The following is a 10,825-nucleotide window of genomic DNA, read 5'->3' on the forward strand; positions in this document are numbered from 1 at the left end:
ATAAGAAAATGACCAAGAAACCCGAAGGGGAAAAATGAGTGAAGGACATACAGAAGCAATTCAGAGGACAAATAAAAATGGCCAATAAATATATAAAATGATGTCTGACCCCTTTAGTGATCAATAAAATGCTTTTCTTTCTTTTCTAAGCCTTAAATTGGCAAAAGTGAGAGTGTGAGGACGTAGCTTGTGAGAATGTAAAATGGTGCCTTTTAGGAGGGCGATTTTGTCATTGATTAAAAATTTAAGAGTCCATCAATTCTATTTCTCGCTCTCTATCCCAGAGGGATGTTTGCATAAGCACTCAAAGATGTAGGTACATGGATGTTCATGGATATGTTGTTTGCAAGCGTAAACAAATGAAAGATATTCAAATGAGCATCAAGAATACTGAGTTCACATCTGTATGTGGCTATGAAAAGATATCCATGGCAGAGTATCAAGTAAAAAATTAACAAGCAGAAAAACGTATCTATTAATAATCTAACTCCATATTTGTTAACACAAAATAGCAAAGTTGTGTATGATTAGACAAAAGTCTGGAAGGTTAAGCATAACAAATTATAGAGGGTAACATCTAGAGAATGAGATTGGCAAGAAGGACCAAAATGGTGAAGGTTTCTATTTCTTAATGTTTTTGTTCTGATTTTTGAGTAATAAGCACATACTATTTATGTAATTAAAAAGTCTAAATAAACCAACCCAGATTGCACCTATGTGCTTACAGCAGAATATTTGAAAATATAGGAAATGGAAAAAAGGAATTTAAAAATTCTCACTAATCCTACCACCTTAATTTACTAACATGTAAGAAGCAGAAAAGAGGCATGACTAGTCAAGGGGAAGCAACAGTGGCAAAGACGGCTGCCATAAATGCAAATATCATGGGGTTTGTGATGCCTGCTTCAAGGATGTCCGTCTCTATCTGCCTCTAGAAGTGGATCTATTTTTGTCTCCTATGACTTCTCCTAACAGATGTTATCAGAAAGGCAGTAACCTGATAAACAGACAAAAAAAATAAACACAGCATATCTGAGAATGTCACCATTGATTATTTAAATTATTTAAATCAAATCTTCCAATTTGAAGGTATTTCAAATACCTGCTAATATTTGAATCTCCACAAAATACTTTTATAATGTTAAATTCTACACAAGGCACAATCTCCAGATGATCTATTTTCTATTTTATTATTCTTTTTCTCTTTTTCATTTCTCCTTCATATCCAAGTCGCCCTCTGCTTACCCGAGCTGACTCAGAAAATCCTGGGATAAAGGCTGCCAGTCCCTCGAGGATCTCGCAAGCTTTCTGCAGTTTGTTCTGAGCTCGCAAACCAAGAACTGCTTTGCTAAAGTTCCCTGTTATCTCATCTATGACCTATTGAAAACAAAGAGTTTTCTCAAAATTATTTCTATAAAATTACTGCACTTTAGTAGTTTGAGCCACTGTTTTAACAAGAGTTGACTTTTGATACTATTACAAACTCTACAAATCAGACTCCATAACAGTTAATACTGATACTTTCACAAGCTGTTCTGCAAATAGATAGAATTTATTTTCACCTCTTTATACAGTAGAGAAAATGGATAACCAGGTTATACAATGACAGACCCAAGGATAAATGAAGCTGGAAATAAGACTTATAAGAATAAGCAAAAGTCTCATGCCATGATCAAAAGTGAGGCTCACACCTCCTAGAGTAAAGCAAAAAAAAAAAAAAACCCAAAATAAACAAGTTGGACTTAATTAAACTTAAAAGCTCTTGCACAGCAAAGGAAACTATAAACAAGGTGAAAAGACAGCCCTCCAAATGGGAGAAAATAATAGCAAATGAAACAACTGACAAAGGATTGATTTCCAAAATATTCCAGCAGCTCATGCAACTCAATACCAGAAAAACAAACCCAATCAAAAAGTGGGCAAAAGACCTAAACAGACATTTATCCAAAGATGACATACAGATGGCTGATAAACACAAGAGAAGATGCTCAACATCACTCATTATTAGAGACATGTAAACCGAAACTACAATGAGATATCACCTCACACCGGTCAGAATGGCCATCACCAAAAAATCTGCAAACGAACGCTGGAGAGGATATGAGGAAAAGGGAACCCTCTTGCACTGCTGGTGGGAATGTAAACTGATACAGCCACTATGGAAGACAGGCTGGGGATTCCTTAAAACAACTCGAATAAAACTACCACAAGACCCAATAATCTGACCTGTGGACACACACCCTGAGAAAACCATAACTGAGAGAGACACGTGACCCCCAACATTCATCGCAGCACTGTGCACAGTAGCAGGGGCGTGGAAACAGCTAGGTGCTCGCTGACATGAGTGGGTACAGCAGCGGTGGGGCACATATACAGTGGAGCACTGTGCTTAGTTGCTCAGTCGTGTCTGGCTCTTTGTGACCCCATGGACTGTAGCCCATCAGGCTCCTCTGTCCATAGAATTTTCCAGGCAAGAATACTGGAGTGGGTTGCCATTTCCTTCTCCAGGGGATCTTCCCGACCCAGGAATTGAACTGGAATCTCCTGTATTGCTGGCGGATTCTTTACCAGCTGAGCTACCAGGGAAGTTACCACAATGGAATATTACTCAGCCATAAAAAGGAATGAATTTGAATCGGTGCTAATGAGGTGGATGAACCTAGAGCCTATTATACCGAGTGAGGTAAGTCAGAAAGAGAAAAACAAATATCGTCTATTAACGCATGTGTATGGAATCCAGAAAGATGGTACTGATGAACCTATTTACAGGGCAGGGACAGAGATGAAGACACAGAGAACAGACTTGTGGACACAGGGAGGCGGGGAAGGAGAGGGTGGGACGAATGGAGAGAGTAGTGTGGAAACATACACGCTACCACATGTAAAATGGACAGCCAGTGGGAATCTGCTGTGTGACTCAGGGAACTCAAACCGGGGCTCTGTGACAACACAGAGGGGTGGGAGGGGATGGAAGGTGGGAGGGAGGTTCAAGGCAGAGGGGCCACATGCATCCCTATGGCTGACACATGCTGATGTAAGGCAGAAACCAACACAATATTGTAAGACAATCATCCTGCAATTAAAAATAAATTTTAAAAAGAAAGGGTCACATGGAAGTCTTCTAGGGACTTCCTTGGTAATTCAGTGGTTAAGACTCCATGCTCCTAATGCAGGGGCACAGAACTGATCCCTGGTCAGGGAACCAAGATGCACACTGCATGGTGCAGCCGAAACATAGAACAAAACAAACCCAATCTTTTCTATTTGGAAGTATACTTAATCTTTCAGGTGTCCCACTCTGTTTATTTCCCTCAATTCAAGAGTTCATATTCGAGAAGGGAGTACCTTAAATACCACTTGGCAGGAGTTGGAGGCAGAAAACCTCTCTGAGAAAACAAACCCAGAGCACTGGACCTGCCCCAAAGCTTAAGAGGTCAATGCTTTCAAACTGGAAGTCCAACCCTGAGATAATCTCTGTTTATACAAATGTACTTGGTCCAATTACCAGAGAATACTCCACTTACAGCTTAATTCAATCACATTCAGTAAATCTTTATTAAATGCCTCCTGTGTGCTGCCAGACTCAGGAGTTAGAGCACTTCCAGGCAGTTATGGTCCTACCCTCATGGACCATACGATTGAACAGGGGTCGGGAAGATTCCTGGAGTAGAAAATGGCAACCCACTACAGTATTCTTGCCTGGAGAATTCCATGGACAGAAGAGCCTGGTGGGCTACAGTCCATGGAGTCGCAAAGAGTCAGATACCACTGAGCAACTAACACTTTCACTTTGTTATCTGCACTCCTACATACTTGGCTATTATATCTTTTTTCTTTATCTAAATTGCTAACTGAATGTTACTGATCTATAAAAGTACAATTAGCTTTGGTATAGTAACCTGGTATTCAATAATGCTACTAAATTCTCTTAATATTTATAGTCATTTATTTGTAGACTCCTGGAGAGTCTACACTTCAGATTTCCCTTTGTTTAAAGAAAACATGTCTGTTGAAATGACTGTAGGTCAGTTTCTTCCCAGGGGAACACAATGCCAGCAGAGACAATAGTGAACATTTCGCTTCCATTAACACTGAATGCAGATTCGGAGTAAACAGGATTCCTCTTTAGCAGGGAAATGTTCACATGTAAGTAGAGCTTGTGTTTAAAAAAAAAAAAAATGGGTAGAAGCAGGATAATTTTCTTTGGTCAAAACTGTCACGATGGCTTTGCTTTATCTTAAGGTTTGGGGCAAAGGGGAAAGAAAGATTTAAAAAAGAGTTGAGATGTTGAGTAGCAGGAGCTGTCAGAAGGGTTTGCTGCTCCTGAAAAAGTGGGGCAGGTGAATAAGGCTTCCTCCTCGTCTGAAGCACTAAATAGAATATCATTAAATAATAAGACATTCAATCCTGAAGTGGATATAAAACCCATTGTGGAATATTTCCATAGACTTGCTTAGCTCTGAATTGGGATACAGGCTTGTCTGTTAGGAAAGGAACCCTTTTCCCTTCTTCCCTTCCAGGTTCTTCAGCTGGGCTATTAATTAAGCCAACATAAAACCGATTAACAGGACAGATACAAATACAATTACGTATGTATGGGAGTCCCAAAGAAGGGAGTTTCACAGACAGGCCACTGAGGTTTAGATCCCATCCGGAGCTAAGGAGAAGGTGCCAGGGGTCTGGGACTTCGGAGTGGAGGAAGACATTCACAGAAGATGGGAAGAGGAAAGGTCTAGAAAATGCATGCTTGTCACACCATGCAGAGAAGTGTTTCTAATGTAAGAACATTTACAGTGGTAACATTAATAGCTCTTTTCTGGGTTCGAGCTCCTAATCTCTTTCAGGCAGTGAAGAGGGAGGTAAAAAGTTCTTGAGTCTGTTGGGCCTTAACTGTCTTCAGCTTGAAATAATCCAGGTTGCCAGAGTGGCACATTTTGGGGCAGCCTGCCCTGAACCCCATCACTGTCAGGCATTCCTATGTTCTGCTCAGGGGTGAAGGGTGAAAACAGCTCCTTCCTAGCAGCATATTCTTGAAACATCACCATATAGAAGGAAAGAGTCAAAAAGGGCTCTTTCAGGGTCACAGGGGTACCCAGCTATGACTTCAATTTTCCACACTTACCTGATCAGATGCGTTTTGTAAGGATACTTGTGGATGACTGGTGAAGACACTTGGGTGTGAGTCTTCTTTGGGGGTTGAAGTTATTTCTGCCAGATCTTTTCCAGCACATGTTACAGATCCAGGCCCGGGGAGCTCTGGTGTCAGAGGGAGAGGCTGGCTGGTAGGTGCAGGCGTGACTGACACCCCCTGCAGTGTGACTTTAGGTGGCACCAAAGGAAATGGGCTGAGGGGATGGCACAGAGTCTTGGACTAGAAGATAAAAACCCACAAAGGAGAAGGCTGAATATGATTTTCCTAAACGATGAATAATTAGGGCAAGTGCTTCTAAAATTGCTCTAGAATCCCCACATCCTGTATGATATTAATAGGCATTTCTCTCAAAAAGATCCTGTGCACGGTCCTGAGAAAGTGGCATACCATATTATCCTCTGTAAGAGTCACAATCTATTTTACTGTGCTTACTGTCACTCATTCACTAAATTATAATTAAGCATCTACTATGTGCTAAGTAATGTTCTGGGGAACCAAGGACACAGCAGTGAACAAAATGAGCCAAGTTCTTGCCTCATGGAGCCTCCATTTTCATGGTGGTGACAGATATACATATTGTATCATGAACTGAATCAAGTTAAAAAAAAAAAAAGTAAGCGGATGAAGTGAAAGGGTGCTCCGCTGTCAGGAGAGGGTGCTCTTGCTGACAGCTGAATGAAGCGGGGAGAGAAAGCTCTGCCAATACACTGGAGAAGGACAGCTGAGGGGTGCAGAGGCCCTGAGGCCACAGCTGGCTGGCTTCGAGGAATGAGGAGGCTAGATGAGCAGAAGTGGGAACCGGCGTGATCAGGAAGATCCTGGGGGTTGGGGTGAGGACAGCATTGACGTCAGGCAATTGACAACAGTGTGATTTTACTCAGTCTGAGACGGGAAGATACTCAGGGCTTTGAGGAGCAGTGGCGTGATCCGATTCTGCTCCGAAGGACTCCTTGGACTGCTGGGTTGGGAACGGGCAGGAAGGGGCCAAGAGTAGAAGCAGGAGGAGATGCACAGCTTAGATAGGAGATGATGGTGGCGTGGGCTGGGGTGTGATCGCAGTGCAGATGGTGAGGCCTGGGCACCTGAAAGCCTCAGAGAAGTCCTACAGGCATAAACCTTTGCTTGTTTTCCTTCTTTTAAGCAATGTTGGCTGTTATTTTACAGAACATCACTTGGGAGATGCTGCTTTAAAGGGTATTTGTTTCATCCCTATTTTCCTTCTTTCATGCTGCTAGAAACACATATTTTGCAGTTAATACTAGATCAAGTAAATGTGCATCTACATTTAGACAATATAAATATGCAGGACACAGAGGCAAGAAGGCTGTTTCTTGAAGGTAAATTTTTGTGGGCTTTGCTGCACAGCTTGTGGGATCCCAGTTCCCCAACCAGGGTTCAACTCTGAGCTCCCTGCAGTGGAAGCATGGAGCCCTAACTACTGGACTGCCAGAGCAGTCCCTTGAAGGTGAACTTTTATAGATTATGCAGAGTTCCTACCGTTGTTTTCCTTTCACTCGAATTTCTTTTTTCCTTTAAAATTTCTTTCAAAAATGTTATTGCATGGCATATATTTTGGTAAGATGCCACAAATGCTTTCTGGGATCAAGCAGGGAATAAATCAACAATCAGCCAACAAATAATAACACCAACATCAAAGCCAAAGAGGCTTTAAGGTTTTCTTTAATAAAGCGTCCACCAGACCTGATTCTTTGCTGCACGTAAGTACTTTCCTTTCCTTCTTCGAAAACTACATCCAGAGCCGTCTATGAGACAGAGGAGAGTTCTGGCAGAACCCACCAAGAACGACAAAGGGAGCCACATTTCAAGATGTGCACTGTGGTGAAGCACTTACAATGTGAGCCTGAGCAGGCTGCCGACATGTGGTTGAGAGATGCGTGTCTCCTACGGGAAACAGAGAATTGGTTATGTTCAAGGGGAAGGCTTAGGATAGAAGTATTTCTGTTTCACTTGAGGATTATTTGTTTCTGGAAACAATGCGAACTGTTTCATGTAGGAAGCCGAAGTGCTCATTTCCCACTGTTGCTACAGCTGTAGAAAGCCAGATTCCTGGAGCAGCAGCATCACATTATTAATGTCTCACCCCTTCGCTTACTCTTCCAAGACCCAGATCCTCTGGATGAAAATATTAAGTCAGATCAATCATAAAGCTGCCAGAATATAAATATTACTGCAGAAGTTTCTCCCTCGTAATTTTACCAAAAAAGAGCTCTTATTCAATAAATCAGCGTATTTCTGATAGACTTTAGGAAATGATCATTTACAGCATTTTACCGGATCACAGTTATTAATTCTCTTTCCACATTTTTTCCAGTAAGAAAACTGTCATTTGAAGGCAATATCCGGATATTACTATGCTTATTTGCTATGAACTTAAGTTGATTTCTTTCAAAGCACGAGTGTCTAGACCCAGGCAGACTGACCTGACTACAGCAAGTCTACTTTGGCTTCTTTTCTTTTCTTAGAGCATTCCCTTTGTTGTTCATAAGGCTGGTATGTATGTTTAGCAGCAAAATTACTGCAGCTACTACTGCTGGGGCAGGACACAGTTCTGAGATGCTCTTAGGATCAGCTGTCCTGTTTTTCTATCAAGATGAACAAAAGTAAGAAAGACCGAAGAAACTGAATTCTGAGTCAAAGACCTGTGGGCCAGAGCTGGTTTGCCTTTTACTGCGACTCATGATGAAGCCTTGAACAAATGACTTAACCTCTTAGTTTTCTCATCTGGAGAATGGATTTAATAATATCCAATGACGTGAAAGTTAAAGCAGTATATGCAGAGTTGAGAAAAACACCACCTCAGAATAGGGCCATTAGGCTGACAGCTTGCTGGGAACAGGAAACTAACCCAGAACATCAACTGTTGATCTGAGAAGGGGGTATGACCACGAAATAAAACCAACAGGTTGCTAAACTTAAGAGTGATCCAATTCTTAGTCTTAGACAAATGTCTTTTGACAGATCTTGCCTTAAGGGAAAAAAAAAACACAAATAAAAGGGAGCCTATGAATAGCACTTTAGAACCTGGAAACTGACTCCAAAGGACTCAGAGGAAATGACAGCTCTAAAAATCATCAACAGCAAAATCCAGAAAAATATTTCAGGAAGCTGTTTAACATCCTTGATTGAAACAAAGTCGTTTTTTGGGGGCCATGCCACCAAACAGAAAGTCTTAAAGATAAACCAACTGAAGGTAATATGCATAAGAATGAGATTAAAAGAGAAATAAATGATATTAGAGGACTTCAAGAACACCAGAAATGCTACAGAAAAATTAAGATCCACACTGGAGGTAACACAGAGCAGAAGTAAGGTGGAAAAGGCCAATCACTGGTACACAGGATAAGTGTAAGGAGTTCTTCCAGAATGCAACAGAAAGAGGGATAACCAGGAAACCATCTCTTCACTTACAAGAATGACAGGAAAGATATGGAGGGCAGAAACCAGCAGGAGAGCACACAGAAAACTGGTATTTCTCAGGGCCTGCTGCTGCTAAGTCGCTTCAGTCATGTCCGACTCTGTGCGACCCCATGGACGGCAGCCCACCAGGCTCCACCCAAAGCAAATGAAAGAGAGGGATAAATGCGTAGAACAGAATAAAATTTTCTTGAACTGAGAAAGATGTATATATGCAACATCACATTCTAGGCAAAAATCAGTGAAAAGTAATCTAAATGCCTGCTAAGAAAATTTCTGTAGTGCAAGGATTTAAAAAATTCTACAAGCAATCTGATAGGGGGAAAAAAGGTGGGGTGGGTAGCTAGCCTTAGTCTTTTCCACTGTAGCATTAAATGCCAAAAACAAGTGAATGATGTCTACAGAGTTTTGAGGAGAAGACTATGAGGAAAGAATTGTATTACATTCACTGCAGAGTGTGTGGGCTATTCTGTCTTCCCTTTCTTTAATGGAAACTTGGTGGCCCAGCTAAGGACTACATTTCCCAGTCCTCCCTGCTCTATGGTGCAGACGTGAGTTCAGGTTCTGGCCAATGGGATATGAGAAGAAGTAACAGGTGCAATTTGCAGGCTATGCCCTTAAGGAAAAAAAAAAGATCGGCCTCCTGTCTCCCGCTCCTCAACTTTCTTGTCCCTCCTTCCCAGTTGCTAGAATGTGAACATAGAGTTCTGGAAGAAAAAACAGCTTTTATAGACATGAGATAGATGCTACAAGTTGATGGCAGAATAAGGACACACTTGGGTCCTGTAAACCAATTATCTATCCTTTCAGCCATAAAGTTCTTCCTCAGACTGTTATGTAAAAAATAAATGAACATCTGTTTTACTTAAGCTACCATTTTGGCCTCTGTTATAGCAACTGATCCTGTGTTTTAACTGTATACCCTGCTAACATATGGCTCATTGATGTTAAAGTAACCAGATCAGGCCCAAGATGGAGTCACTCATGCTAAGCCCCACATTAGCAAATGGCTCTCCCAGGGAAGGAAGGCCATGGTCAACTAGTCAGCACCTGCTTGCCCAGGACAACTTATATAACAGAGTGCCACGACTTCCTTTTGCTCCACATAAGGGAAGCAACCCTGTTTTAACCAATCAGCAAATGCTCAGTATAACGCCCTCGCTCCTGCTCATTTCTGTCTATAAAAATCTCTCCCCTTGTAAAGCTCTTCAGAGCTCCTATCTGCTAGAGTGAATGTTGTCACGAGTCACTGAATAACAGCCTATTACATCAGTAAATTGGGGAAAATCTTCCTCTAACATTGGGAAAGATATATCCATCTGAATGCAGAGTTCCAAAGAATAGCAAGGAGAGATAAGAAAGGCTTCCTAAGTGAACAATGCAAAGAAACAGAGGAAAACAATAGAACAGGAAAGACTAGAGTTCTCTTCAAGAAAATTAGAGATACCAAGGGAATATTTCATGCAAAGATGGGCACAATAAAGGACAGAAACGGTATGGACCTAACAGAAGCAGATGACATTAAGAAGAGGTGGCAAGAATATACAGAAGAATGATAGAAAAAAGATCTTAATGACCCAGATAACCATGATGCTGTGATCACTCACCTAGAGCCAAATATCCTGGAGTGTGAAGTCAAGTGGACCTTAGAAACCATCACTATGAACAAACCTGGTGGAGGTGATAGAATTCCAGTTGAGCTATTTCAAATCCTGAAAGATGATGCTGTGAAAGTGCTGCATTCAATATGCCAGCAAATTTGGAAAACTCAGCAGTGGCCACAGGACTGGAAAAGGTCAGTTTTCATTCCAATCCCAGAAAAAGGCAATGCCAAAGAATGCGCAAACTACTGCACAATTGCACTCATCTCACACGATAGCAAAGTAATGCTCAAAATTCTCCAAGCCAGGCTTCAATAGTACGTGAACCGAGAACTCTCAGATGTTCAAGCTGAATTTAAAAAAGACAAAGGAACCAGAGATCAAATTGCCAACATCCACTGGATTATAAAAAAGCAAGAGAATTCCAGAAAAATATCTACTTCTGCTTTATTGACTATGCTAAAGCCTTTGACTGTGTAGATCACAACAAACTGTGGAAAATTCTTAGAGATAGGAATATCACACCACCTTACCTGCCTCCTGAGAAATCTGTGTGCAGGTCAAGAAGCAATAGTTAGAACCAGACATGAAATAACGGACTGGTTCAAAATTGGGAAAGGAGTACACCAAGGCTGTA

General features: G+C 41.4%; 1 protein-coding gene across 1 annotated transcript in view; it reads right to left on the bottom strand.

Annotated features, from left to right (window-relative positions):
• Positions 1 to 7,032, bottom strand: part of PKD1L3 (polycystin 1 like 3, transient receptor potential channel interacting) — a 68,016-nt gene extending 60,984 nt beyond the window's left edge. Inside the window, exons 1-4 of the mRNA XM_088829974.1 lie at positions 6,950 to 7,032; positions 5,859 to 5,970; positions 5,123 to 5,371; positions 1,246 to 1,377 (exon numbers count right to left, since the gene is read on the bottom strand). Coding sequence (XP_088686100.1) covers positions 1,246 to 1,377; positions 5,123 to 5,371; positions 5,859 to 5,970; positions 6,950 to 7,032 — 576 coding nt within the window. The remainder of the gene's footprint in view (positions 1 to 1,245; positions 1,378 to 5,122; positions 5,372 to 5,858; positions 5,971 to 6,949) is intronic.
• Positions 7,033 to 10,825: the final 3,793 nt, after the last annotated feature.

The sequence above is a fragment of the Moschus berezovskii genome, chromosome 22, assembly GCF_049115385.1.
Source record: "Moschus berezovskii isolate FMDL1 chromosome 22, NW_MosBer_1.0, whole genome shotgun sequence".
In the NCBI taxonomy this organism is placed as follows: domain Eukaryota; kingdom Metazoa; phylum Chordata; class Mammalia; order Artiodactyla; family Moschidae; genus Moschus; species Moschus berezovskii.